At 40.0% G+C, this 26,323-nt stretch overlaps 2 protein-coding genes across 5 annotated transcripts in view; both read left to right on the forward strand.

The window, feature by feature from the left end:
- The window catches only part of MTCL3 (MTCL family member 3), a 39,026-nt gene extending 31,435 nt beyond the window's left edge, over positions 1-7,591 (forward strand). Inside the window, exons 7-8 of the mRNA XM_084889608.1 lie at positions 1-308; positions 7,036-7,591. Coding sequence (XP_084745734.1) covers positions 1-111 — 111 coding nt within the window. The 3' untranslated portion in view covers positions 112-308; positions 7,036-7,591. The remainder of the gene's footprint in view (positions 309-7,035) is intronic.
- Positions 172-25,643, forward strand: KIAA0408. Of its 4 annotated transcripts, none has more exons than XM_084889622.1 (6): positions 172-308; positions 15,546-15,800; positions 17,861-18,217; positions 18,304-18,383; positions 20,724-22,059; positions 25,053-25,643. In XM_084889622.1, the coding sequence occupies exons 2-6, from the start codon at positions 15,666-15,668 to the stop codon at positions 25,224-25,226; spliced, it is 2,082 nt and encodes a 693-aa protein (XP_084745748.1). In that variant the 5' UTR covers positions 172-308; positions 15,546-15,665; the 3' UTR covers positions 25,227-25,643. The 4 variants fall into 4 exon arrangements, with proteins under 4 accessions (XP_084745748.1, XP_084745750.1, XP_084745747.1 ...); XM_084889624.1 differs by lacking the exon at positions 172-308 and adding an exon at positions 9,420-10,414 and having other exon boundaries at positions 20,724-21,366; XM_084889621.1 differs by lacking the exon at positions 172-308 and adding an exon at positions 9,614-10,414.
- Positions 25,644-26,323: the final 680 nt, after the last annotated feature.

Raw genomic sequence — 26,323 nt, forward strand, 5'->3', positions numbered from 1 at the left:
ATGTTCCAGCCTATCATTTTACTCATCCTCATTCTTGTATTATTTTCATCACTTTCTTACACAACAATATTTAAACTTGTCTTCCTTTTTACGCTGTTTTTCGTACTGTAAATATTTCACCATTTATCATTCGTTGTAGTATTTTCAGTTTGTTTATTTTGTTCATCCTTCAAGACAAGAAGTACAAGAAGTATACTTTCTGTAGTAACCAATGCTATAAAAACACTGAAGACTGCTTAATTTCTTTAAAAAGACCCATCTCACCATTACCAAATTCAGTAAGAAGCCCAGGGACTAAAATATTTCAGGTAAGGAAGTGTGACTTTTTCTATTTTTATTATAAATCATTTTAATTTGTGCTTCTGTCTTTTACATCTTCATTTCTATTCTTCTTAATAAATAATTGGCAGAATGACTATCATAATTGGCTAAATCCGTTATTTCTCATTAGCTGACTAATGATAATTTAAAAGCTAGACATTCACTCACAGGTTGGGTACATTTCCAAAAAATAATGTAGGTTTTGCTAATTATATCAGACTAACAGGGTAATTTTGATATCCAATTATATATATGAAAATGTTGGTGAATGAATGAAATAGGACCCTCCTAGAAACTAAGTAATTATTTGCAATGTTGATGGTGGTTTGTTTAAAAAGATTTGCTTTGAAGCATGAGTGCGGATTATGTCTCAGATGATTGAGAAAATAATTATTCCCATCCTACTGCATGTGGCCATCTTTCAACCAAACTGTTATATTTTATATTTTGTTATATGTTGCGAATCAAGTTTGCAGCATGTTAGATTTTCCTAAATAAATAAATAAAATAAAAATTCTTAGGCTTCTTGGATAGAATGATGCCATAAATGCATGCAGGGGTGGTACACATACCTCAGTGGTATCTTGTGACCAGAATTAGGAAGGATTGGCTAACCAGGGCAAGTCTAGGCTAACTGAAATGCCAGCCTCCTCTTCAGATCTCTTATGGGGACTTTCTGTCATTAATTTTACCTATGTGCTCCTCAAGGTATTGATTTTCTGGATGGAATCTTAGACTCTATCCAGGCACTCTATGTAGGGAACCCCAGTAGGATGTTGGAGAGAAGAAACAGGACTCACTTGGCTACTGCTCACAGATTCTGGGGGTTGGGGTCACTCTGGCGGCTCATCTGAAGTCAGGGAGGCAATTTTTCTGTGAAATCAAAGTCCAGGGAAGCCCTTTCCAACTCTGCCCAACCCACCGCATAGCTGGCTTCCCCGTTTGTGCCTGCGTGTTCACACACCTCTACCGTACTGACGTGTACAGTGAGTGGTGTACCAGCGTCAGGGAATTCAGACCTGCTTCTGACTGAGGGGACTGCCCCTGCTGGGGGTTAGCTGTTAGGGGGTGGCCTCAGCAATGAGCCAGCAGCATGCAGTGACCTTGACCCTTGCCTTACTCTGCCTAGAACCTAAGGCTGTTCTGTAGCCATCCGGGGTCCTGTGAGTGTCTCTCCCCTGCATCCCAGGCTACAGGCTTGCCAAGAGAAGTTAACAAAGACAGTACCCAGGACCTCAGAAAGAATCCCCTGTATCTGCTTCCTCTCCCCTTTCATCCGGTCACTTCTATTACAGTATCTTTATTGTGCAAAGCTAGTTCTAAAACAGGAACACCCAGGCTTCTTTGTTCATCGAGAGAGCAAAATCCCCGAATGATTTAGACAAAGAATCTTCCCCTATTTGCACTTTAAAGCTGTGCTATTTAAACATCACGTTGAAAATAAATTCAAACAAACCAACCGTATTGTAGAAAATTTCCTTGGGTGTAGGAAGGCGTGTCTTTGTAATTTGGACTAATTTAAGAAAGAAAGAAAAAATCAGTTGACTATTTTTAAGCATAACTAACTCAAACTTCTAAAACAAAGGGAGATTCAGTGCTGAGCCCGGAATGTGTATTGGCCTGCATTCCCCATCCTTCACTCCCATTTGCGTGCTTGCGTGGTGGAGTAGGATATGATTGTTTAATCAGCTGCCAGTGAAGTTTGGTAGCTCAGCCTTAACCTCCAACACTCACGCAGTGCGTGTCGCTCTGTTCTTACAGAACCACAGCCCCCTTTCATCTGGCAGGGTCATGTGATGGGTCAGACACCCTCATTGAGTGTAAGGATGGAAGAGAAAAGTGGTGGAGGACAATACCCGAAAGTGAGAAAAGTGGACTGTTCATTCAACTCTTGGTATTTGGGACAATTGGAAACTGTATCTGTGTAGACGCTGCTGCTTAAACCATAGCAATAGACTAGTTAGAACTAAGGAAAGTGTTATTCTCTGTGTAATTTTGATTGAGCTTTTCAAGGTGAAGTGATCACATGCCCATTTGGATGGAACACACATTTCCTGAGTAGGTCCTGGTACGCTCACCAGCCTCCTTGTGGAATTTCAGAGGGAAATGCATACAGAGTATGAAAGCTTTATGGCCAAAACTGGTTTGGCTCAGTGGATAGAGCGTTGGCCTGCAGAGTGAAGGGTCCCGGGTTCGATTCTGGCCAAGGGCATGTACCTTGGTTGTGGGCACATCCCCAGTAGGGGATGGGCAAGAGGCAGCTGATCGATGACTCTCTCTCATCGATGTTTCTAACTATCTCTCTCCCTTCCTCTCTGTAAAAAAATCATTAAAAATATATTTATTTTTTTTTAAAGAAAGAAAGCTTTATGGCCCGGGCTTGGCAGGAAAACCTTTGTAGTGACTGTATTAAATGTGGCAGCAAACTAATGCTTCTCAGTACTCGTGCTGATCAGTTGGGAGAGAAGGACATGGAGGGAGCTACTTCAAATATTGGCCATTCGGAAAGTGTGTGCAAAATCACTGAATCTCTAAAGGTCCTTTCCATGTAACTTAATACGTCTCAGTTCGCACCTTCTCTGCTCACTCACTATCAAGTATTCAGTTCAGTTTTAAAATAACTCTGCAGCTGTCCTCTTGAAATGATGGGTAGTTGTTAAAACACCACCAGGAACAACCTTCAAGTACGGCACTTAAAGCCTCATTTGATCAGAGAATAGGAGCAGCCAGTGTAACACTCGCCTCTCAAAAAGGAGAGACTTTGGAAGTTTCCACCTGTCTCACTCCAGTGGTAAACCAAACAGCCTTGTCCTAAAGAGCCTTGTTTATATCTCAGATGTTTATGTTTATAAGCCTAAAGGTGTTGACATTTTCTGGTTATTCAATTTCATTGTTAGAACTAGAAAAGGTTTTTTTAGGTTATAGTTATTAGGGGTTTTTTTTGTGTGTTTTTTAAAAATATTTTATTGCTAGAACCGGTTTAGCTGCATGGACAGAGCGTTGGCCTGCAGACTGAAAGGTCCAGGGTTCGATTCCAGTCTAAGGCATGTATTATACCTTGGTTGCGGCACATCCCCAGAAGGGGGTGTGTGTGAGGCAGCTGATCGATGATTCTCTCTCATTGATGTTTCTAATTCTCTATCCCTCTCCCTTCCTCTCTGTAAAAAATCAATAAAACATTTTTTTAAAATATATTTTATTGATTTTTTACAGAGAGAAAGGGAGAGGGATAGAGAGCTAGAAACATTAATGAGAGAAAAACATCAGTCAGCTGCCTCATACACAACTCCCACTGGGGATGTGCCCGCAACCAAGGTACATGCCCTTGACCAGAATCGAACCTGGGACCCCTTAGTCCTCAGGCTGACGCTCCATCCACTAAGCCAAACCGCCAGAGCAAGTTGTGTGTGTGTGTATGTGTGTGTGAGTGTGTGTGTTTAATCACAATTAGCTATTTATCACATAAGGCACCATCAAAATCCAACATCTGAAAATAAAATTGCATGATTTTATAAATTTATAAAATTTATGACATAAGAATATACTGGTATCCCAAAAAAATGTACATACACTTTACAGCTGATAGTTCAGTTTTGAAAATGAAATGTATTTTAATAAACACTACCTTTGTAATTATTCAGATTGTGCGTATACATTTTTGGGGACACCCTGTATATCAGTGGTTTCTAGCAGTTATTCAAAATATCCGTGTAATTTTACTGCCTTGTGTGTTAGGAATTCTGGTGTAGCCAACATTCAAACATCCTGTGTGGAGTGTTTCAATCCCAGTTTATATTATTTTGCTTTTCTCTTGATTACTTTTCTTTTAAATTATCAGCACATTTTTAGATAGATGAAGTAATTAAAAGTTTTTATCTTATTCCAAAACTCAAGGCCCTGTGCACAAAATTCGTGCATGGTGGGGTGTGTGCCTCACCCCAGCCTGCACCCTCTCCAATCTGGGACCCCTTGAGAGATCCCTATGTCCCATAGGGATCAGGCCTAAACGGGCAGTCGGACATCCCTCTCACAATCCAGGACTGCTGGCTCCCAACTGCTTTCCTAATTGCCCCTAACTGCTTCTGTCTGCCAGCCTGTTTGCCCTTAACTGCCCTCCCCTGCAGGCCTGGGTCCCCCCAGCTGCCCTTCCCTGCAGGTCCGATGAGTCACATTGGCCAGGCCAGAGTTAGACTTTTTAAGTAGAACATCCTAGGTGTCAGCCTACATCAGTCTTTTAGAACTTCAGATGGAGAGTTTAACATGTTAGCAAAATTAATTTATTCTGGATTTTTAGGTGACTCCTAGGAATCTGAGCTCCTTTGCCTGAAAGGAAATGTGTATCAGCAGAGGTCCGAGGGGCACTGTCCAGAGAGTGTTAACGTTACCCTAACCGCTTAGATTCCTTATGTGGAAAAAAAAAAACAAAAACACACAAGTGAAGTGGCCTAAGATCATTGAAGAAAAAGTGGGCATGCCTAGCTTTGGACCTCACAAATCAAGTGAGAAAGCCTCCAGGAGAAATGTATGTCCCTGACTATGCTCCCCATTTTAGAGGGAATATAATGTGTTGGATAAGGAAGAAAGAAGTTGTGGGACTCTTACTGTTCAAAATATTTCAATAACAGCAACAACACAAGAATACAGTGTAAGGGCCAGCCCAGCCATTAAGGTATTGTGTTTGCAGTCTCATGTGGACGCACTAAAAACCCTAGTTGTGGCGATGGGTCTGGCGGGCTCTGACATCCTCTAATCGGAGTGGGTCCCCGGCTATCTGGAGGTGTGACTTCAAGCCTCCCTCCTGGACCCTCATCTCCAGATCTTCTGCCTGAGCCTCTCACATCGTGATGCCACATTAAACCCTCAAAACCCAGATCAAAATTCCTCATTCTGATCTCCCCGCCCTGCCCCCACTCCATGGCCCATGAATAAAACAGATTCTTTTCCTGAGCTCTAAGGAAAGCTTACCTATACTGACATGTTTTTCTTCCAGTCCTTTGTGTATGCTAGCTGTTATTTTCTGTGCCACGGTGCCACTGCTTCCTGTCAATGGCATTTCATTAGACGATTACTGAAAATATAATGCTATCACCTAATGCGCATAATTGAACATTTCTGGTAGAAGATATAGTTGGCTAGCAAACTCTCTAGGGAGTGAAAGAGAATAGGAATTAATTCCTGTGTCCTTCCATTTATACTCACTAAATGGCCTCTCTTATTCCTGCTTACTGCCAGAACTTCCCGAGAGATGTGACTCAGGGTGGCCCCCTGGTGGTGGATAGGCGTTTCCAAGGCTCTTTTCTGGAATAAAATGCAGCAGCGGAACAGTCCCCGTATTATTTACATTTTGTTGTCAACATTGTCCATTTCTCTCAAGTCAGGCATCTGGAAATAATATAATGAGATGCTAAAAACACATTTGAAAATGCTTTGTAAAACTCTAGTTTTAAATAGCCCACGTTTCTAAAATGTTTTATTTCTTCAGAATATGCCATCAGTTCTTAAAAAGAACACCGTTTGAAACCGTTTCTTGTGAATAGTTCTGTCATCTGGAAATTCCTGAACATGGCCCCGAGGCGGGTCGGCTTGCCTAAGAAAACCTGTTGACGTGTCACCAGCCCTCAGCCAGCATCTCATGACTCCCAGGGGAAAAGCGCCCGCACTGGGACAATAGCACATAAGCCGAAAAACAACATCTAAATTTGTAGCTCTGTGTGTGTGACTCTCAGAATTTCATAACCCAAACCAGATTCTTAAAAGGATCAAAATTCTCCTACTTTTTTTTTATCGTACAGAGTCCACTTTCTGCCATTCTAGAACTCAAAATGACAAAGGACCAAATTGGACAGAATCAGGTATGGAACTTGATAAAAACCAAAAAGCCCAGGTGTCACCCTTGGATGGTCTCAGTCGGAAAGTCAGGGGGAAGGCGACAGCTTCAGGGACTTTCACAATAATCCCGAGGGGCCGTGGCGTCTGCAGAGGCTGGGAGTCGTGCTGAATGGCGGTCCCCTTGGAGGGATGCTCAGGGCTGCTCTCCCCGTTAGCTTATGGACTGATTTCCAGGCGGTGAGCTACGCAGGATGCGGGCGGTCATGCTGCAGGCTGTACTCAGGGATCTTGTGAGTGGGCCGAGCTTGCTGAGGGCCAGGACATGGATCTTCTTCCAGTCCTCAGATCTAACACGACACTTGGCACCAAGTTGGTGCTCACAGGTACTTATTAAATGAAGTGTTCATTGCAGGGCCGAAGACCTCTCCTTAGAAGTGGAAGGTAATTTAGGATTCTAGAGAGTTCTAAACAACTGAGATCATGTACCCTACAGTACTTGGAAAATTGCAAAGGGGCAAAATGATTCTAGAAAGAAGGATTCATTTAGGTGCATCACGTAGAGCAGCCTCTACATTTTAATGTGCATAAAAAAGAGTCCAGTCACTTTTTCATTTTTTTTCTATCTCCTGGCTAGTGAAAATAGAAATAGGATAGCCCTTTTTCCTGCTGAACATGTTTAAAAAGGATAGGAAAAGGGGACTGAACAACTACACAAGCAAGAAGTCAGAAACCACCCAGTCTCATACCCTGCTAGGGTTGTCAACATAAAAAGATGAAATAAGTAATTGCTTTGTGATGCTTCACGATCATCCTGCAGACAAAAACCTAGAAAGTAAGTGTGTACTGGCTTGTGAAAGGCAAATCTGTTTCTTTTTTTATTCCCAGATTTTTTCCAACCACCACGTTCAAATCCTTTTGTTCTTGTGTTCTGACCTAGGATTTATATGATCTAAGGACACAAGCCTCTTTCAATAAGTAGTCATCGAGATAACTAGTCTGCTCCAGGACTCCTGTGTTACATACACTTGGGAGCTGGAGTCTCGTCTTTCTTGTTTGGACTCATAAGAAAGCTGAATTTGAAATTTGACAAAGCCAGAAATCAACCACTCACACCCTGAACTCTTATCCCTGGCTTCTGCTCCCTTCCCTTGAATGCCTTGGAATTTTAAATGTCCAGGCACCCAACAGGAATGAGAAGACCTGGATTCTGTTCCTGGCGTTGCTAGTAGATGGCTTTGTGACCTTGAGCAAATGACTCAACATCAGGGCCTCTTTCCGTGGCTGTAAAACGAGAAGGTTGGCTGGATGATTCCAGAGGTCTCTCTGGCTGTGAAGTTCTGTCAGTCTGGATGTGCTCAGTGCTCCTCTTTCACTCTTTTCAAGCTGTCCTAGTTTGTGGCTTCATGTCACCACTCAGATAAATAAAGCTTTTCAAATCCTTTCTAGGATTTTCTTGTTTGTGTCTTGACAGCAGCTGCTGTTTTGTCATTTACTTTACATTAAGTACACACTTCTTAAATATTTGTAAGGAATTGAAATAGGAGTAATGTATTTGATATGAATGACTTTTCCAAATTCTTTGCAGTTACCCTAGGCAGTGGTCGGCAAACTCATTAGTCAACAGAGCCAAATACCAACAGTACAACGATTGAAATTTCTTTGGAGAGCCAAAATTTTTAAACTTAACTTCTTCTAATGCCACTTCTTCAAAATGGACTCGCCCAGCCCAGGCCACGGTATTTTGTGGAAGAGCCACACTCAAGGGGCCAAAGAACTGCATGTGGCTCACAAGCCACAGCTTGCCAATCATGGCACTAGAGCAATAATTTGGATCAATTTTATATTTGGAGGTTTAAATATTTAAATGGTTTAAAATTAGCCTGGATTATACAGCAAATTACATTTTTTTTCCCAAACAGTTTGCAGCCATTCATTCGGTCAGCAGCTTGAAAGTGTCCCATACTTCAGAATGTCTGAATTCCACTGCAGGGCTGAGTGAAGCAGCATCGATCTTTAAATCCATTAACTCATGTGCATAGCAGCAGAGACTTTTCCTTACAGCAAGGTTTTCTTCAAACAAAGTTTTTAGTGGAAAGGTTAAAAAGAAACCTGTGCTGAATATCGCCCTCGTATGCTATCATCCAACTGTGTTACTTGTTTTTTGTTTGTTTCTTTGTTTCTTTGTTTTCTGAGTGGAAAAGGGGGAATGGTGTTACTAGATAATTCTGTATAGATGCTGTTTTGGGGCAGCGCACGCGCGCGCGCGCGCACTCACACACACACACATACACACACACACACACACACACACACAAGATCTTCCTCCTGTGCTCATAATCATATAGGCAGAAATGAGGTGACATTTCTTGTATGTCTCACACTGTCAGTATCTCTCACGCTTTCACCACAAACTCATAAAGGAAATATAATTATCCCTTCATGGGAGAAGCTGAAACTCACATTTCACACAGATCAGTCACAAGATCTCTGTGACAAAATTCCAGGGTCTTCTGTTGGAAAAACTGGTTCCACTCTTCTGCATAAGCATATTTCTGTGAGTTTAGGCAATACTGCGCGCCTCTCTGAGCTGTGGTTTCGTTTGAAGGTTGGGTGAATGGTTTCTAGAGACGCCATTGCTGGGAGGATAGCCTAAAAGGAAGGTATAGGAAGATATATTCACAGTACGTAGCACCGAGCCTTGCCAACAGCAGTCTCTCCATTGAGTCACTATTAGAACTATTATTGCTGTTGTTGCTTTTGAGATTATGATACCAGGCTTTCAAAACATAGAGTATGATTTTGTTCGGTTACCCCCAATATGCTAAAGTCCTACTATGAACAGGCTGCTATCACTAAACTTTTTAGTTCTCCAGGAAGTATTTACCTGGAAGCAGGCAAAAATCGTGAGAAGGTGAACAACCACAGACTTGAGGATAAGGCCTTGTTATTGAATTCGTTACCTAGCTTATTTGCTAAATTAGACACCGGATTGATCTAGACCCCCGTGGTCGGCAAACCAAGGCTCACGAGCCACATGCAGCTCTTTGGCCCCTTGAGGGTGGCTCTTCCACAAAATACCACGGCCTGGGCGAGTATATTTTGAAGAAGTGGCGTTAGAAGAAGTTTAAGTTTAAAAAATTTGGTTCTCATAAGAAATTTCAATCATTGTACTGTTGATATTTGGCTCTGTTGACTAAGGAGTTTGCCGACCACTGGTCTAGACCCCTCCTTAAGTAATTAAACCAAATACGGGCAGATGCGTGGACATGCAACTTCTCACACAGTCTGGAGATGTTGCTGGAGAAGCGAGGTTTCCTGGCATTCCCAGGCCAGACCCCTTTGGTCCCGGCTCAGGGGGCCTCGCCCGTAGCCCTGGGCCGCAGCACACGGCAGTTGCAAACAGCAGGTGGGTATCTCATTGGCTCTTTTCCTCCAGGAACAAGGATCATCTTTTCCCCAGGGGCTCTGATTTCCTCCAGCAGAAAGCCATCTCTATCGCTGGACGCACGCTCTCATAGTCACAGGGAGCTGGGAAGTGGGTCTTGAAACGTGTCCCGTTTCTGCTTCATTTAAAGATATAAATTTGATACATTCTCAAAACTCTTTTGAGGTTTTTGTGTGCTTGTGTGTTGGTGTTTGTATTTGTGTGTGTGTGTGTGTGTGTGTGTGTGTGTGTCATTGCTACACATGTTCTGCCACACCCACATTCTGATGCTAGCCAAAAAGGGGGAAGAGAGAGGCATGCAAGGAGATAATTCTTGCTTATTTAAAAAAAAAAAAAAAAAAAAGAGTTGAATCTTATAAACAAAAGGAATCTAAAATTGGCCATTGTCATCGCGTGAAATTGGCACCAGCTCTTTCAGCAAGTTTGAAAATACTGAGCTCCGTTATAAGAGCTAAAAATGTCCTGGACCTGGAGTTGTTTACCCAGGGAAGGAGCTGCTCTAGTTACAGAGCTCTGGTTGGAAGAGATGGCCCGGAGGCCACCCCCCTGCCCCCCCTGTCCCTGACGTCACAGGAGTCCAGGCTGCGGCAGTGAGACTGAGCCCAGCAGCTTTCTGATTTGTGAGAGTGCTGAAGGTTTCAGAGGGGCCTGTCAGTACCGCTCTGTTGAATGGTTGGACTTACTCTGCCTTTCCCTTTCTTGCAAAGAAGCACGCTTCACCAGGCGGACACTTTCCTCTCTAAAACAACTAGCTATCCCGCCACGGCCAGAGTGGCCAGTGGCCGGACATCCATAGGATTCCTCCCCAGAGCAAGAAAGGTATGTGTCTTTCTGGCAGTTGGAAAGCCAGTGACTAATTCTGGCACAATGTAAAGGGTCTGTTTTGAAGCTATGTTGACATGTTTGAAACTATGGATACTGTCTGATTGGAGGCTGGTCTCCACATCTGCCCGTTTCAGTGTCTGTGTCTGGCCGGAAAGACAGTGGGGCGGGGTTCCTAACGGATTTTACCGACTCCCGGGTAACAGGGGCTTCAGCTGCTGTGAGCGGATTTCCCAACTCAGGACTGACAGGGCCATCCGCTCTCAGACACTGTTTTTCAGACACTGCCTCTCAGTACTTCGAATAGCACCTTGCCTGCCACGGAGTTCACTGACTTTATTTACTAACATGCTATTTTCAGTAGGGTGAAGATTTTTTTTTTTACCCTTTGCCGAGTAAAGCTCACAACCCTTGAGGTTGCTGGTATTTGGAAATTGTGGTGAAACGTAATAAACAAATGTAGTTTCATCCAAGGCATTGGTTTGCTCATTGCATGATAAGTGCTTCTGTCATTTGAGTTGAAGAGTGTGCCATTCATAAGGGATTAATCTGTGGGTAGGTAGGAACTTGACCACCACATGTTCCATTTAAGGAGGTTAATTTTAGATATTTTTGTGTACCCAAGCCAACAGTTTCTTTCAAAGCTTTGTTTTATGGGAGATGTAAGATCAGTACACCTATATCTTGGGTGTTTTGTAGTTTGAGTATAGAACTGGAGAGGAAGGAGAAAAGATCACAAAATGAGAAGGCAACACTGATTTCTTGAGAATTGCATGTGGTAGTATCTTATCTTTGACCTTACTGGAACACAAGGAACATGTTGAAACAGCAAGAACAATTATTCCCCTTTGCCCTGTAACAAAATCAAACCGTGGCTGTCTTTGGAAAGATGTATTTGCCAGTGAGCAATCGGGGAGGAACAAGGTCTGTTCGTTAGTGGAAATGATGCAAGCGATTTCTAATGGCCCAGAGATAGGGCTAGGGCATCTTCAAGGTAAGTGTGCATTACTCTGATGGGTATTGACGTGGGAATGTCTAAGCCCTTCACGCTAAGAGGAAGCAGAGCATCTCCAGGGCAAATGATTCTAGGAATCGTGAGATTGATGGTACCTACTGCGTGTGGTATTCCTATTGGAATTTGTAACCTCCTACAAATGAAAACAATGTCCACGATATGTTTAGAAAGAGGAACTAGGAGAGCAAGAAACAAGTACTCTGAACGAAAATCTCAGAAGAGAGAAGGAGCAGTGGAGTCAAGTTCCCTACCAAGGTTTCATGTGCTTGGCTAACGTCCAGTGTTCTCTGGGGAGACTGACATGGTAGTTAGTGATAGCCAGGAGGAGCAGGGATGGAGCTCCCCTCAGACAAAGAAGTGGTGCCACGACCCGTTGAGGCTAAATTAGGAAATGACAATGATTTATCAGGAGATCCCTGTGTTAGTCTGAGCACCGGGCCGGAAGGTTAACAGAACTATTTCCCTCCCGTCACCCGCAACCCACGCACAGCTCTGTGGCTCTGGCTTGCAGCCTTGGGGAGGGGGTGTAGCTTAGATGGATTGTGTAATGCTGACTTGGAGCTGTTGGGGGAAGAGCTTGTGCATGACTGAGTAGTGCAGCTCACTCTACTCTTTTACATTTGCCCTAATTAATTTTTATTCTGAATGAAATTCTGGGAGGGATGAAATGAAATAGGAAGGGGTACACATAGCAGAAATCCTTTCTTCTCTCCCACACAGATGCCAACATCTGTGGGCGAAAAGAGTGACAATAAGGAACAAAGAGGACTTTTATATTTGCCTCGGTGGAACACTGAAATTGAGTTTTTGAATCTGGTGAACCATTTGATCCCATAACTTCTCATTATAGAACATTATGTTCCTACAAGTTGCTTTATTATTTGGGTTTTTATAAAATATATACTTAATGAGAATAGTAACAAAAGCAGCTTTATATAAGATTTTTTTATTCAAATGTTTACTAATAATTTTTTTTCTAATATTTAACCTTCCATGAATCCTTAAAATACTAGAAAACTACTGAGTTCATAGGAAAATTATTGAAAATATGAGAGTTCACACTTTAGACTTGCTTCTATCAATTGTCTAATTAAATAAAGATCAAAACCATAAATTTCATTTTAGGGGGAAAAATAGTGAGGGAGGGAAGACAAGAAAAAAAAGACAGAGGGAGAGAGGGATAGAAAGAAGAAACCAAGAAAAAGACATTTCTCAAACACCTGCTATGATCCAAAACGCTTTTTTTCTCTCTCGCTCGCTCACTTGATCCTCAAAACTCTATGCCCCACACTTTATTTTTAGAGCTGAAAGCACCATGTTTGATCATCTTACCTTTGACATTTGTAAGACAGATGCTAAGAGGGCAAGATAAATCCCCCACCCCCCCAAATTGGCGCAGATATTGCTCTATAGGAATTTTCTGTCAAAGGCTTGTTTTTTATCCACAACCATTACATTTCCTGGCGCTTAGAATTGTTCTGGCTCTGGGAAGCTTTGTAGACTGGCCCTTCTCCATGGTAAGCGATGAGTTTGGCTCTTTGCAGTTGGGTGCAGGGTTATGTCTGCTTTGGAAGCATGCATCTGAGTTCATGTATCAGCCTCCTACCAGGAGCCACCTGACTTAGAGTTTGCCTGTGTGATCTTCAGTTAGGTGAAATAAAAAAGGGTCTGTCACCTTTAACCCTGGTCTGGAAATGGTTCAAGAAGAGCTGGGAATAGGAAGAAAAATTGAAGCCACTTGCCATGTAATTGTAGGAGCAACTTTATGGTGACCTCTTACCCATCCCAGTGTTTCAAGATTACCAGGATGAAATATAGACTCTCATAACACATCTTTTCCAGGTGTTTTGAAATTAGTCTGTCCCCTTTCTATGATTTGGGTTAAATGTGCAACTCTCTCTTAATGTCTTAAGCCACTCCACTCTTCCTAAGAAGTTCCAATGTTAAATACCTACCAGTAAACAACATAGTTTCAGCTCATAGTTAATTTCATGCAGCTTTAAAGCGGTCTGCTAGACTCTAAAAATAATCACTGCTTGCATATCCTGTGCATAGTTATTAAATTAACCTAAAAGATTACGATGTGATCAAAATCAGTGACAGATGCACCAAAACAAAAACCAAAATTCTGTATATTCTTTACTATCTTCATTTTGTTAGGTCTTCATTGATATATTTGGTTGGGGTCAACTTATATTTGCTATAGCAGGTACTTACGGTCATTGGCTCATAAGTGTAGAAGGTTGAAAAAGGAAGGAAGGATGTCAAGGGTGGAAAATGAGGTTAGAAGAAAAGCGTGGCTAATTGGAAAAAACTTTAATGGTTAAATGTGAAGATAATTCCTTTTTTTCAGTGCATTAGTCATGTTGATGTGCCACAGAAATAGGTAAAAATTATCCAAGTATCTAGCAAATTGTTGGGGGGAAAATAATAATACAGATCCCAATATAATTAGGATGTTTTTGAAGGTGGAGTGCTGTATGTAGCACTAACATTTTTATCCTTATTAGTCTATTATAGTTCATTGCTAGATAGTAATTCACTCAATAGATGCTTGGAACAGTTTACCACTCAGATATGCGTGTTCAGAACAGTTTGACAAAAATTTAAATTAGGCTTCAACGTTTTTCTTATATTTGCGCTATGATATGCAACCATCTTCTATTAAATTAAATGCATAGGTATGTTGGCTTTAGCCCACAATTCCAGCACCTAGGCAGCTATTAACTCTTGGGACCATTGCTTATCATTAGCATAAAGTGCCACTTGCTAAGTTAAGACATGTTGGTCATGACCTATAAACCTGAAGAGTTATATTTCTTTTAGGAACAATTATCTTAGACTGAGATTCAAATATTTTAAACATACTTCTCTACCCATTAAACATGTATATGACTATACAAATAAAAAAATTTTCAGTGAAAGCCATAGAAAGATTTTTAAAGCAAAAAATAAGGAAACTGTTTTCAATTTCTCAAACTACTTTGTCATTTAATCTTTAGAACAACCCCGTGATTAGCCCCATCTCAGAAATTTTAGATGACTTGTAACAGAGTTATTAATCTGGTATTTTTAAAAAACATTTTTATTGATTTCAGAGAGGGAGAGAGAGATGGAAACATCAATGATGAGAGAGAATCATTGATCAGCTGCCTCTTGCATGCCCCACACTGGGGATCGAGCTGCGAAATCTGGGTATGTGCACTGACGGGAATTCAGTCTTGACCTCTTGGTTCATAGGTCAGTGCTTAACTACTGAGCCAGGCCAACTGGGCCTAATTTGATATTTTAAATTACATGTTTAAACCCTAAATACTAGAAATCTAATTATTTTAGGTACTGTTTAATGTGATCGAGGATTTCCCTGCAAACTGAGCAAAATGTTTTCTTTAGCTCTCTGTATTCAGTATCCTAAAAACGGTTCTGATTTATAATCTACTAGAAGGAAAAGAGCGCATAGATACCTTTTAACATTTGACTCTCAGAATAGTTTTGCTGCTTTTACATTTTTCTTGAAGTAAAATAATGAACATATTTTTTTGTGTGATTTAGTTTGGTTTCTTGCTAATATACCAGTCCTAGATTGACTTACCAACTTTGGGGTCTTATTAATAACATTTGGGATGGGCTTGAACTCTGAATATAAAATTGAGACTCTAAGTCAGCACTGTCTCAGGACTTTAAGTCACAGAAATATATAATCTTGTTGTATAATCCAAACAGAAGGCGTCATTCTGCTGCAGCAGAAACTACCACTGTTGTGTAAATGTGACCATGCAATTGAATTTTAGGCTTCCGCTCTTAGATAGCCATGAAAAATTCTATGTTTGGATTAGGCGGTTAGTTAAAGGAACCGTTATATCTCACAAATACATTTAACCATCTTCTCCACTCTAATTTTGCTGTCTGGTCTCAGGAGGGGGGGAGGAAGAACTTTAGACAATACTTTTTTTTTTTTTTTAACTGTGTTTGTTTCTTCTTTAATAGATTGCCATCTCTTTTCTTCTAAGTCCAATTTTCCTATAATTTATTGTCGATGGCTCTTGACAAAGTGCTAAAATATTGCCAGAAAGCAGATGGGTTTGGAACTCTCTCTTCTTGTGTTTATAATAGGCTTTATTTTAAAGGCAAATGAGACTGCTTCAAAGAAAACAACTCTAAGCTTCCAAGAAACAGTTAAGAGAAGGCAGAGACAAGCAGAAACACAGCTTCACTCACACGCACGTGGTTGCCATGGACCTACACAAGCAGTGGGAGAATACAGGGACTGCCTGGCACAAGGAAAAAATGGAGTTACTGGACCAGTTTGACAATGAAAGGAAGGAATGGGAAACCCAATGGAAGATTATGCAGAAGAAGATAGAAGAGGTACAGGTTGATTTGTTTTGAATACATTTTGAAACTTAAAGCTCAGAATGAAAATGCTGTTGAAGATTTTTTTTTTAACATTATAAACTATTTTTATTTTCTGTATCCCACGTAAGAGATGCTTGTCTCAGTGACATTTACTGCACCAAAAATAGTGTCACCTTACCCAATGGTATCAGGTGTTCTAAGCTTATTTTGTAGCCTGGCATGAAAATTGAGAACTTGAAATGTCACTCTAAAGTGTATCATTTTATTATTTTTCTGACTAGAGTGTATTGGTATCAAAAGTAAGAGTGTATTTTTCCATGATTTTCAAATATTGAATCCAGGAGGAAAATGTAAGAAAGACATAATTGATAAAACAAATTAGCCAGATTATAAATGAGCATTAAAATGCAGATCTTTCCTGAGATGATTTACGAGTAATGTCTACTAAAGGAAATTATATATTAGGTTATTCAGTAAAATCAGAAGGAGAGCCATTTCTCAAACAGAAAAAGGCAATGGACATGGTATTTATTCTGGTAGGCTGTGCCCCATTTACCATGGCAATGAAAAATGGCATGACGTGAACCCAATACAGTCATTTAGTCCCCTGTTAACCTTCCGTCAGCATGCTGAGCCCAGAATATTCCCTTTAAGCATTCACATTGATGTGTATTTGAGCTTGTTACAACTGCAAAGTATTCATACTTACCTTGCTTTCTTCTGGTAACATCGGTGGTATTGACTTACCGTATTTTCCGGCGTATAAGACGACCCCTTAATTTTACAGTTAAAACATAGGTTTAGGCCTGTATTCGCTGTATAAGACTACCCCCCACTTCCGAGGCAACACCAGTTCTGTTTTAAATAGACCGCCTCTCTGACTCTGGCCAATCTGGGGGGTAGTCTTATACAGCGAATATAGGCCTAAACCTATGTTTTAACTGTAAAATTAGGGGGCCGTCTTATACGCCGGAAAATGCGGTACATGGTTTGGTGCACATTGCCAAAGCAATTATTTTCATAGACTTTTTGGCCTTTATTCAGAGACAATAAAAGCTGGTGCTTTATGTGTTTGTAGTGAAAATATTTTTATATTAACAGCCGTGTAATTGGTTGTGAATAAAATACAAATTGGCATGCTACAAGAAAACATTTTTAAAAGAGTAGCTATTAAACTATTCCTCGAAGGTAGATGGGAGAAGGCAGGCAAGTACCTAGTAGTGTATAATTAGGGACTGAACGGAGAATCCCCTACTCATCTCTGGATAGCTTGGAAAAGGTGTTTGCTCCCTCTCTTAAAAAAAAAAATAGATAGATAGATAGATAGATAGATAGATAGATAGATAGATAGATGATAGATAGATGATAGATAGATTTCAGAAAGGAAGGGAAAGAGAGAAACATGAATAGTGAGAGAGAATCACTGCACTCCCCACACTGGGAATCCAGCCTGCAACCCACATATGATCCCTGACCAGGAATTGAACCGTGATCTCCTGGTTCATAGTTTGACTCTCAACCACTGAGCCACACTGGCTGGGCTTGCTCACTCTTCATTCCTCCATCCCGAGACTCATATTGGATCAATAAGGAGATGCCTAGGTCAAGTCAGAATCCACAGCTCCAATCAGAAACCTGAAGTCATGGGTCATTGGCTCCCAAAAATTTGGAAGGTCCAGTTAGTAACAGTCTCAGATAATTCTAGCATCCAAACAAAATAATGTCAGGATTAATCTAACCAATGGGGTAAGCCATGTCATGAACACAATCTGCTGTCTGGTTAAATTTGTTATTGTAAAATAATTATTCTGAGAGCTCTGTAGATTCCATCTATGGTAAATATTAGCCTTATCAATTAGCAGGCATGAAGCATACTTTAAACTTAGATTGATAGTCCATGGAAATACTGTTCCTTTCTGCATCAAGGAGAGAGAAGGGCTGTAATGTTGCTTTTTTCTTCATATATAGTATATAGTCATATAACAAAGAGAACTCAAAACTGTGCTTAGCTTAAAAAATATGACGAAGTAAATAAAGGAGGGGAAAAAGTCTTACCTTTGTTTTCCTTATAGCTTTGCCATGAAGTAAAGCTTCGGAGGAAGCTCAACATGAGTGAACGTGCCAAGGTCATTGATCTTGATCATGAGAAAGCCAGGCGAGATAAAGTGGTGGAACCTTCTCCAAATTACCCCAATTCAGGACAATGCGAATTTACAGGGAGGAACCACAGGGATGGCCTGGAAAAAGAAAATAGAACGGAGCAGAGCTTACTCAGTGAAGGAAATCAAATGTGTAAGGAACAAAAAGCAACCAAAAAGGTAGGGTTTGCGGATCCCCTGGCCACAGACAGCCAAAAGGAATGTGAGGCCTGGCCTGACCTGAGGACTTCTGAGGACATGAGCAAGGGCTGCTCTGGCGCCCTCAACACAGTAAGTAATATGACTGGCCTAGAACTGTTTCTAAGGAATGATTCACATTTCAAAGTGCTAACATGCTATTGCTTATACATATAAAGGCTCTTGAAGAACTTGCCAAAGTCAGTGAAGAATTGTGCTGCTTCCAAGAGGAAATCCGAAAGAGGTCTCACCATAGAAGGTATGCTGGGACATCTATGATTATTTTACATTGGGAAATCAAGAAAAATACTGCTTCCAGTCAGTGAATTCCGTACACTTTGTTAGTGGTAATTAGCAATGAGTTATTGGAATCTGCTGTCTTAGATTAAGTGATAAAATCTCTAATCATTATTTATTTCCCCGTTTGCTAATTCTTAAAAACAGGTCTTATAATTCTCTTTGTAATTTGACTATTAGGAATACATTAATCTTTTGGTGTTTAGTTAAAGGGTGCCATCCATCATAAACTAGCAAGTATCTTCTAAATAGTGTGGTTGTTGTTTTTGTCTCTCATTTTAAATATTTAGCCAATGGAAGAGTATACAACTGGGCTAATCCAGTTAAATACAACGTCAAACTATGTCATATTTAATAACATTGTGTTTTAATTACATAATAATGTTGCACTAAAATGTTTTATACCTAAGGGTCATTTATTTCTCTACATTTTTATATATAAAAGCCTAAGTGACAGACCAATCGCTATGATCTGCACTGACCACCAGGGGGCAGACACTCAATGAGCTGGTAGTCAGGGCACTCCCATAGCCAACCTCCTGTAGTCCCTCACACCAGTTGGCTGGCCCTCTGATAGACCTTGATCACCAGCCAGACTGAGGGTCCCCACTGTGCACAAATTTGTGCACCAGACCTCTAGTTTATTATGTGTTCAATGGAAACATATATAATTTTCAGAACATATTGGAAATATGCATATACATTTATACAGTGCTATAAAAATAGTGTTTCAATTCAGAAATACCTCTATAATTGTAAAAACAAGTTTTAGCCAAATTAAAAAATAAATTGGAATTTTCTACAAGTTAGGTAATGGTGGGTTGTCCTGGGATCAACATTTATCTCCTGGTGAGGCAGGATGATTCTCTTAGAAAGCTATAGCAATGTACCCCAGTTGGTTTGGCTCAATGGAGAGAGCGTCAGCCCGTGGAATGAAGGGTCCCAGGTTCAATGCTGGTCAAAGGCACATACCTTTGTTGCAGGCTTGATCCCCAGCCCTGGCAACCAATTCACATTGATGTTTCTTTCTATTTCTCCCCTTCCATTTCCACTCTCTCTAAAAATCAATGGGAAAATATCCTTAGGTGAGGATTAACAACAACAACAAAAAAGCTATAGCACTGTGTTCCCTTATTTCTCTTGAGCTCTTTGGAAGCTTAGAGAGAATTTTTGTACTGACTTAAAACATATTTTCTTTAACCTTGTTTTATCCATAATTTTGCTCTCTACTTGCCCATTTAGCTTTTGTCTACTATTAATTAGTATTTATCTATACTTTATTGTGAATGAGCAGACAATATTTTATAAGTTGAAGAGATATAAATGATTTATATTTTATCAATATGATTAATTTTAATTTGTGAATCCCCATTGTTGCTATATTTAGGTTTTTATTTCAATGAACTCTGAAAAGACTTACTTGCCAATTTTCTTTTACAAATCAGTATAAAATTCTCCTTGTTACTTCATGGCATTTAGGAAAAATTTCAAAATCCTTAACATGTAATTCAAAAACATTCAATTACCTAATGTTTCTCACTTATTTTCCATCATTCTCCCCACTCAGCTTTATAATCCATCCACACCAGAGTACTCACTGTTTTTTGAGTAACCACACTGCTTTTTCTACAGCTCCCTTTGCCGATTTACCCTAGATTCACTCCAAAAATTCTTACTTTTCTTTCAACCCCAAATAACACCTTCCATTTGGTATTACCCAGGTCTTGCTGCACTTTCATTCAGATTTCTGTCACACTATCTAGAATATTACTTCACATTCAAGGGCTCAGATGATATAATGCATATGAATTCAGCAGGCAGAGTGGAGGTAAGGAAGTATCTAGAGAAAACCTGCAGAAATGGGAATGCTACCCAGTTTCCATGAAAATAAGACAGTGTCTTATATTAATTTTTTCTCCCAAAGTTGCACTAGGTCTTATTTTCAGGGAATGTCTTATCTTTCCATGCGCTAGGTCTTATTTTTGGAGGATGTCTTATTTTCGGGGAAACATAGCAGACACTCAAGAGTCTGAGTATAGGTGAAGTTTTAGGACATAGAAAAAAATGAGAGACAAGATTGCAAGGATAATTTGGGTCAGAGTAAGCAGAGCCTTGAACGTAGCACTGAGAAGTGGGCTTCGTCCTACAGTAAAAAGACTTAGAGGCTTTGACCCTAAAAATTTTCAGGAAATTGGGACTCCTTTTCTTATAGCAGAGGTCTATTGCTTACGCCATGTTGTTTTGTTTTGAGCTTCTCCTAAATAAAGTTTTCACTAATATATCTTACTTTATCATTGTTTAGGATGAAGTCAGATTCTTCTCTCCAGGAAATGCCACATAAAATGAACATGCCCCCTGGAGACCACGGGATCAACAATGGCCAGTGCGTTCTTCCAGTCAGTTTAGAAAGAGAAAAACAGAAAAATAGAAAGAATCTGAGTTATGCTGACATGCTCCAAAGCAGTTTTATGAAAAAATGTGGAGTTGATACAATTGATCCAATACAAAGAAATGAAACTCCACCGGCTCCTCCTCCCAGAAGTACATCTCGAAGTTTTCCCTGTGTGTATCCTGAACAAGCCCATGAAAGTTTGAAGGAAAGTTTAGACCACAATAGCCAGGTGGTCCAAGAGGGTCAAGGAGGAAGGAACTGCAGTCCGCATGTCCTTCTGAGGCATGATGAGATGCCTTCACTGTGTCTAAAGGAAGGGAAGACTTTGAAGGATGGTACCCTGTTTTCTTCTTTGGCATCTGGAGCCAAAATGGCTAACAAGCCTCTGTGTCGTGAAGATGCTGGATTTGGCATGTGGTCTTACGACACTGTGATAGGCACAGAACACAGCCCTTCTACCTTGTGGTTTCAGAAAACCTGTTCTACTCCCAATACGTCAAAATATGAAAAAATGACCCCAGATCATCCTGCTAAATTCCACTCTGACCTTCATGTAAGCAATGACTATAGTTCCTTGGTGACACAGAGCAGTGGCCTGCTTAGAGGTTTCAGTTGTGGCTTTGAAAAGACTACTAGGAATGAAACGCTGGCAGCAAAGACTGATGAATTTAATAGAACTGTGTTCAGAACGGATAGAAATTGCCGTGCAGTACAGCAAAACCAAAACTACCCAGAATCGTCTCAAGGTCTTAAGCCCTGTGATATCTTAAATACTCCTATAGGCAGTGTACCAGAAAATGACCATGTGTCTGGTATTCTGAAAACCAGTGCCCACATGCCTGTGCCTAGAGAAAATGTGCCTGATAACCCCACCAAAAAACCCACAACAGGCCCCGGCAGACAAACACAGGAGCACATAACTCCCAGTAGTTATCGGAATATGCTCCACGAGCATGACTGGAGACCTAGCAATTTGTCTGGCCGACCAAGATCAGCTGATCCTAGGTCAAATTATGGTGTTGTGGAAAAGCTGCTGAAAACCTATGAGACATCAACAGGTCCCGTATTGCAAAATTCTAAATGCTGCCAGGCTAATTGGACCAAATGTAATTCTGATGTCAGTGTTGGGGCCACATTAAGTCAGCATTTAGAAATGCTCCAAATTGAACAAGAGCTCCAAGGAAAAACAGCTATGTGTAGGGCACAACAAGTGAAGCAAGGAGTGGACTGGAAAAAGATAACAGAGGTGAGAAAACAACGATCCTACTTTGGTAGAACTGCATTTGCAATTAGCCATGGCTCAGGGCTCAGTCCCTGACATTCATATAAATAGAATGAAGGTGCATGTTTTAGCATCTACTTAACTTTTTGATCCTGCACTTGTTCGTAACTATGAACCTTAGGATTGTATCTCAAAGGAACTTTTCAAAGTATAGTTCAAAACTGGGGTTAGCACATTATAACTTTTTAAAATTCTGAAATGGGCTAATATAAATATATAAACTAGAGGCCCGGTGCACGAAATCATGCAAGGGTAGGGTCCCTAGGCCTGGCTGGTGATCAGAGCTGATCAGGTTCCCTGCCTCCCCACCTCCTTGCCCTCCTCCTTCACTCCCTCTCTCAGTGCCCCACCATCACTGGTTGCCCGCCATGTTCCACGCTGCCCCTGGTGGTCATAGGGAGTGAATGAACTCCCGATCTCCTGGTCCAACTCCTGAGGGGACACTTTGCATATTAGCCATTTATAATATAGATAGGTTTAAGAACATCCAGAAGATCAAATGTTTAAGTTTTTTGAAAAGGTATTTTGAGTATGCGTTTGTTGATTTATGGAATTTCATTCTTTTAAAGTATGTGGGAAATATTTTAAAATAGCTTGTGCTTTTTAGTTATTAACACATTATTCCCAGCACTTGATTCATGTTTTTTTTTTTCTCATGAGATTGGCCTCATAAATGAAAATATGGGCAAAACTTATCATTTAAAATAGCATCTTACAAAGTTATCTTATGTGTGGGGCTAACAGGCAGCACATTGAAATAAAAAAAAATGATATCACTTAACAAATGTTAAGGTCATTGATATTTGTATAAATTCTTTGCATGGAAGTTGTCCCCCCTTCTCCCCACAAAAAAAAGTATTTGAATAAGTGGTATTCTTTTTTTGTTCCAAACAGTTTGCAAGAGTATAATCTTCATTAGTTATAGGTGACAAAGAAGTAGAAGAAGAGATTGGTATTTACAGTGAAGAGTTATCCAATAGTCCCTTTGTATGCATAATTTACAAAAGCTTACAAGGTGACATATTATTATCATTAGCTAATGCTTTAAAAGTTTTACATAATGCAGTGTGTAGGCATCATAGTTCTACCCTATGCAGATTACTTTCTTCTTGTGTAAAAAAAATATATTTTAAGTGGCTTTCAAACCCTAAAAAATATCAGTTTTCATTCATTTTATGAGAGACTTGTACAAGTTGTCACAATGTACAAATGATTATCCTGTTTTTGTATCTTTGTTTTTTCTTACCATGTTTTCCAGTGTATAAGACGACCCCCCTAATTTTACAGTTAAAACAAAGGTTTAGGCCTATATTCGCTGTATAAGACTACCCCCCACTTCCGAAGCAACACCAGTTCTTTTTTTAATAGACCTCCTCTCTGACTTTGGCCAATCTGAGCAGGCTTTTTTTCGTTTCAAAAGTCGTCTTATACGCCAGAAAATACGGGTACATTAAAAGATTTTTTTCATTTACAGTTTACATTCAATATTACTTTGTATTAGTTTCCAGTGTGCAGCATACTGGTTAGACAATCATATATTTTACAGTGTTCCTCCAATTATTTCTAGTACCCATCTGGCATCATTCATAGTTATTACAATGTTATTGACTTTATTTCCAATGCTGTATTTTACATCCCCTTGATTGTTTTGTAACTATTAATTCAGGACTGAGCTAGACAGGCCAGACACACCTTTCATGGTCCCTCCCTGACTAGCCAACCTCCTGCATCCCTCTCCGGCCCTAATCATGCAACAGTGGGGTCCCTCAATCTGGCCTGCACCCTCTCCCAATCCAGGACCCTTCAGGGGATGTCAGAGAGCTGGTTTTGGCCCGATGGTGGAACAACCGATTGCTATGATGCATTCTGACCACCAGGGGGCAGATGCTCAATGCGGAAGCTCCCACAGAGAGTAGTGCTAAGTCAGACTTCCGCCAAGGGATCTCAGACTATAAGATGGTGCAGGCCAGGCTGAGGGACCCCTCCACACAAACAAGTGCACAAATTTCATACACTGGGCCTCTAGTGTATATAATAACCAGCCAAGTTCTCATTAGCTAACAAGAACTATTACTAAGTATTTACCATTTTTGCATTGATTGGAGGCTTGGGAGGAGTGCTCTACTGTGGATCCTTAAGGTCCTTCTTCTTTCCAGAAAAATAAATTCCAAAGAAAATGCGGGTTACTGTCATAGAAATTGAGGCCATTCTCACTACCTACCCCAGATAAAAGAGCAAAGGCTTTGTTAAAAAGATCAGTAACAACCAAAGTTATAAAATGGGCCACACAAGCTTTTTAATTTTCTTTTTAATTGCAAGTATCTAAAAATGCTTTTCTTCCACTAAAATAAAAAGAAAGCCAAGAAGGAAGACATGAAAGAAAGGGAAGAGGGGGGAAGGAAAAAAATTGTCATTAAATGATGCCCAATATTGATAGTAACTATTAGCAATTTTGAAATTTTTGAGAACTTGTAACAGTGGCTCTTAGTGGAGGAGAAAGAAAGCATCAGATAAATCACTTGATGGTTTGTGTGTTTTTGCTTATGACCTCTAAAAATGTCAGTAACTTGAGAAAAATGCAGTTGCTTCTATAAATTACCTTGTTTTCAAATAACACTAAGCCATTATGAAATTCCACCAAAAAACATCTGCAGTTCCATTATATCCAGTTGCCTAACATGAACTTCTAAATACTGAATGTTAGATCTAAAAAGAGATCAGTTGTGTTAAAATTTGTCAATGTGAAGAGATTACTAAATGTCATATCCCTCATTATAAGTGAGTTGCTTTGATTAAAACATTCAAGATCACAAATATTAGATAATCTTTATTAGTTTGTGATGCTTTTTCTTGCCTATAAATATGCTAATACATTAACCCCATTGTTATATCATAAAATATCAAGGCCAAAGGCTGGTGCTGGGATAGTGAGATGAATGTTTCCTTTGGTGTTGTAGGAATCCATGGCAGTGAAATGTTCACCCGGAAAAGCATTTTCCCGTCCAGCTAGACCAGCAAATCGCCGTCTCCCATCCAGATGGGCTTCGAGGTCTCCATCGGCGCCCCCCGCCTTGCGGAGAACTGCCCAAAGCTATACTGTTGCTCTGCGATCTGAAGCACCGATGGTCTGAGTCTCTGGCCTGAATTGCTTGATTTCAAAGATCCCAATTGCCAAACAGATGATTCTGAGTGTTTACAGGCACTCCTGTCTCTACGGTGTCTTTCAAGATTTATGGGACAATCTAAATCTTAGCTTCTCATCAGTCTTCAGTGTTTTTAATGTATGGAATGATTACCTTCCTACATGTTGATTTCTTAGACCAGAATTTTTTAATGCCATCCTCATTAATTTTCCAATATGATTTAAGTTGGAACAGTGTACTATATTGTATATACTAACTTTCTTCCAAGTGGCAGGAAGCAAGGTTATATGCATGGCCATGTGTTTGTCGGTGCATGTGTCGAAATAGGAAGTATCCTAGTGTGTATTTAGATAAGAAAACGTATGTGTTAGCGTTGACTTTGAAATTATAACATGTACACCTATATATTCTTTGTGTTTATTTAAATTTTTTGAAAATATACAGTACTATTTATATTTTGTATACCTTTTCCTAGGTATCCACTAAAAGCATTTGAAGTACATATATTAACAATTTCCTTGGCCCAACTACATTGAAAAATAAGAATTATACACATATCTAACATTGGTAGATTTCTATGTGCAACTCCTAAATAGTTTCTTAACTCATATAAGGATAATACCACTGATCTCCTATTTTACTCTTTTAAATAAATAAAATTGTCACAGGTTCGATCAGCCTTCTAAAGCAAACAGAATGTTCACAAAAGCTTTTGTATGCCATTTGGTAGTCTATTGTGGCTTTACATATATACTTGATCCTCAGAGCCAGTATCATGAGACTGCCTTATAAACAACATGACTTAAAAATGAATTGTTTTGTCAAATTCAATCACAAACGTCCTTTAAATAGGATATAAAAAGAAATGAAATGATGTTGAATTCTACCCTTTATTAGAATTGTAGTAAGCTTTAGTTCAGCTACTTTATTTGGAGTCTCTCATCTTTAGAGGTAAGTCATTTACTTTTTTCCTAAAATTAGTAAATAAAATATTAATTTACTTCTTTGTGAACAAGGAAGATAAGAAATGATGTTCTATTGAGGGCTGAATTGTAATGTATTTCTTCCAGTGTGCTACATAAAAA

Source organism: Pipistrellus hanaki, assembly GCF_964339955.1.
Source record: "Pipistrellus hanaki genome assembly, chromosome: 7".
NCBI lineage: Eukaryota > Metazoa > Chordata > Mammalia > Chiroptera > Vespertilionidae > Pipistrellus > Pipistrellus hanaki.

Coding starts and splice junctions, on each gene's coding strand:
- KIAA0408 (XM_084889622.1), top strand. CDS start 15,666: ATGGACCTACACAAGCAGTGGGAGAATACAGGGACTGCCTGGCACAAG. Junction 15,801..17,860: donor TGCAGAAGAAGATAGAAGAG/GTACAGGTTGAT, acceptor TTTTCCTTATAG/CTTTGCCATGAAGTAAAGCT. Junction 18,384..20,723: donor AAGAGGTCTCACCATAGAAG/GTATGCTGGGAC, acceptor ATCATTGTTTAG/GATGAAGTCAGATTCTTCTC.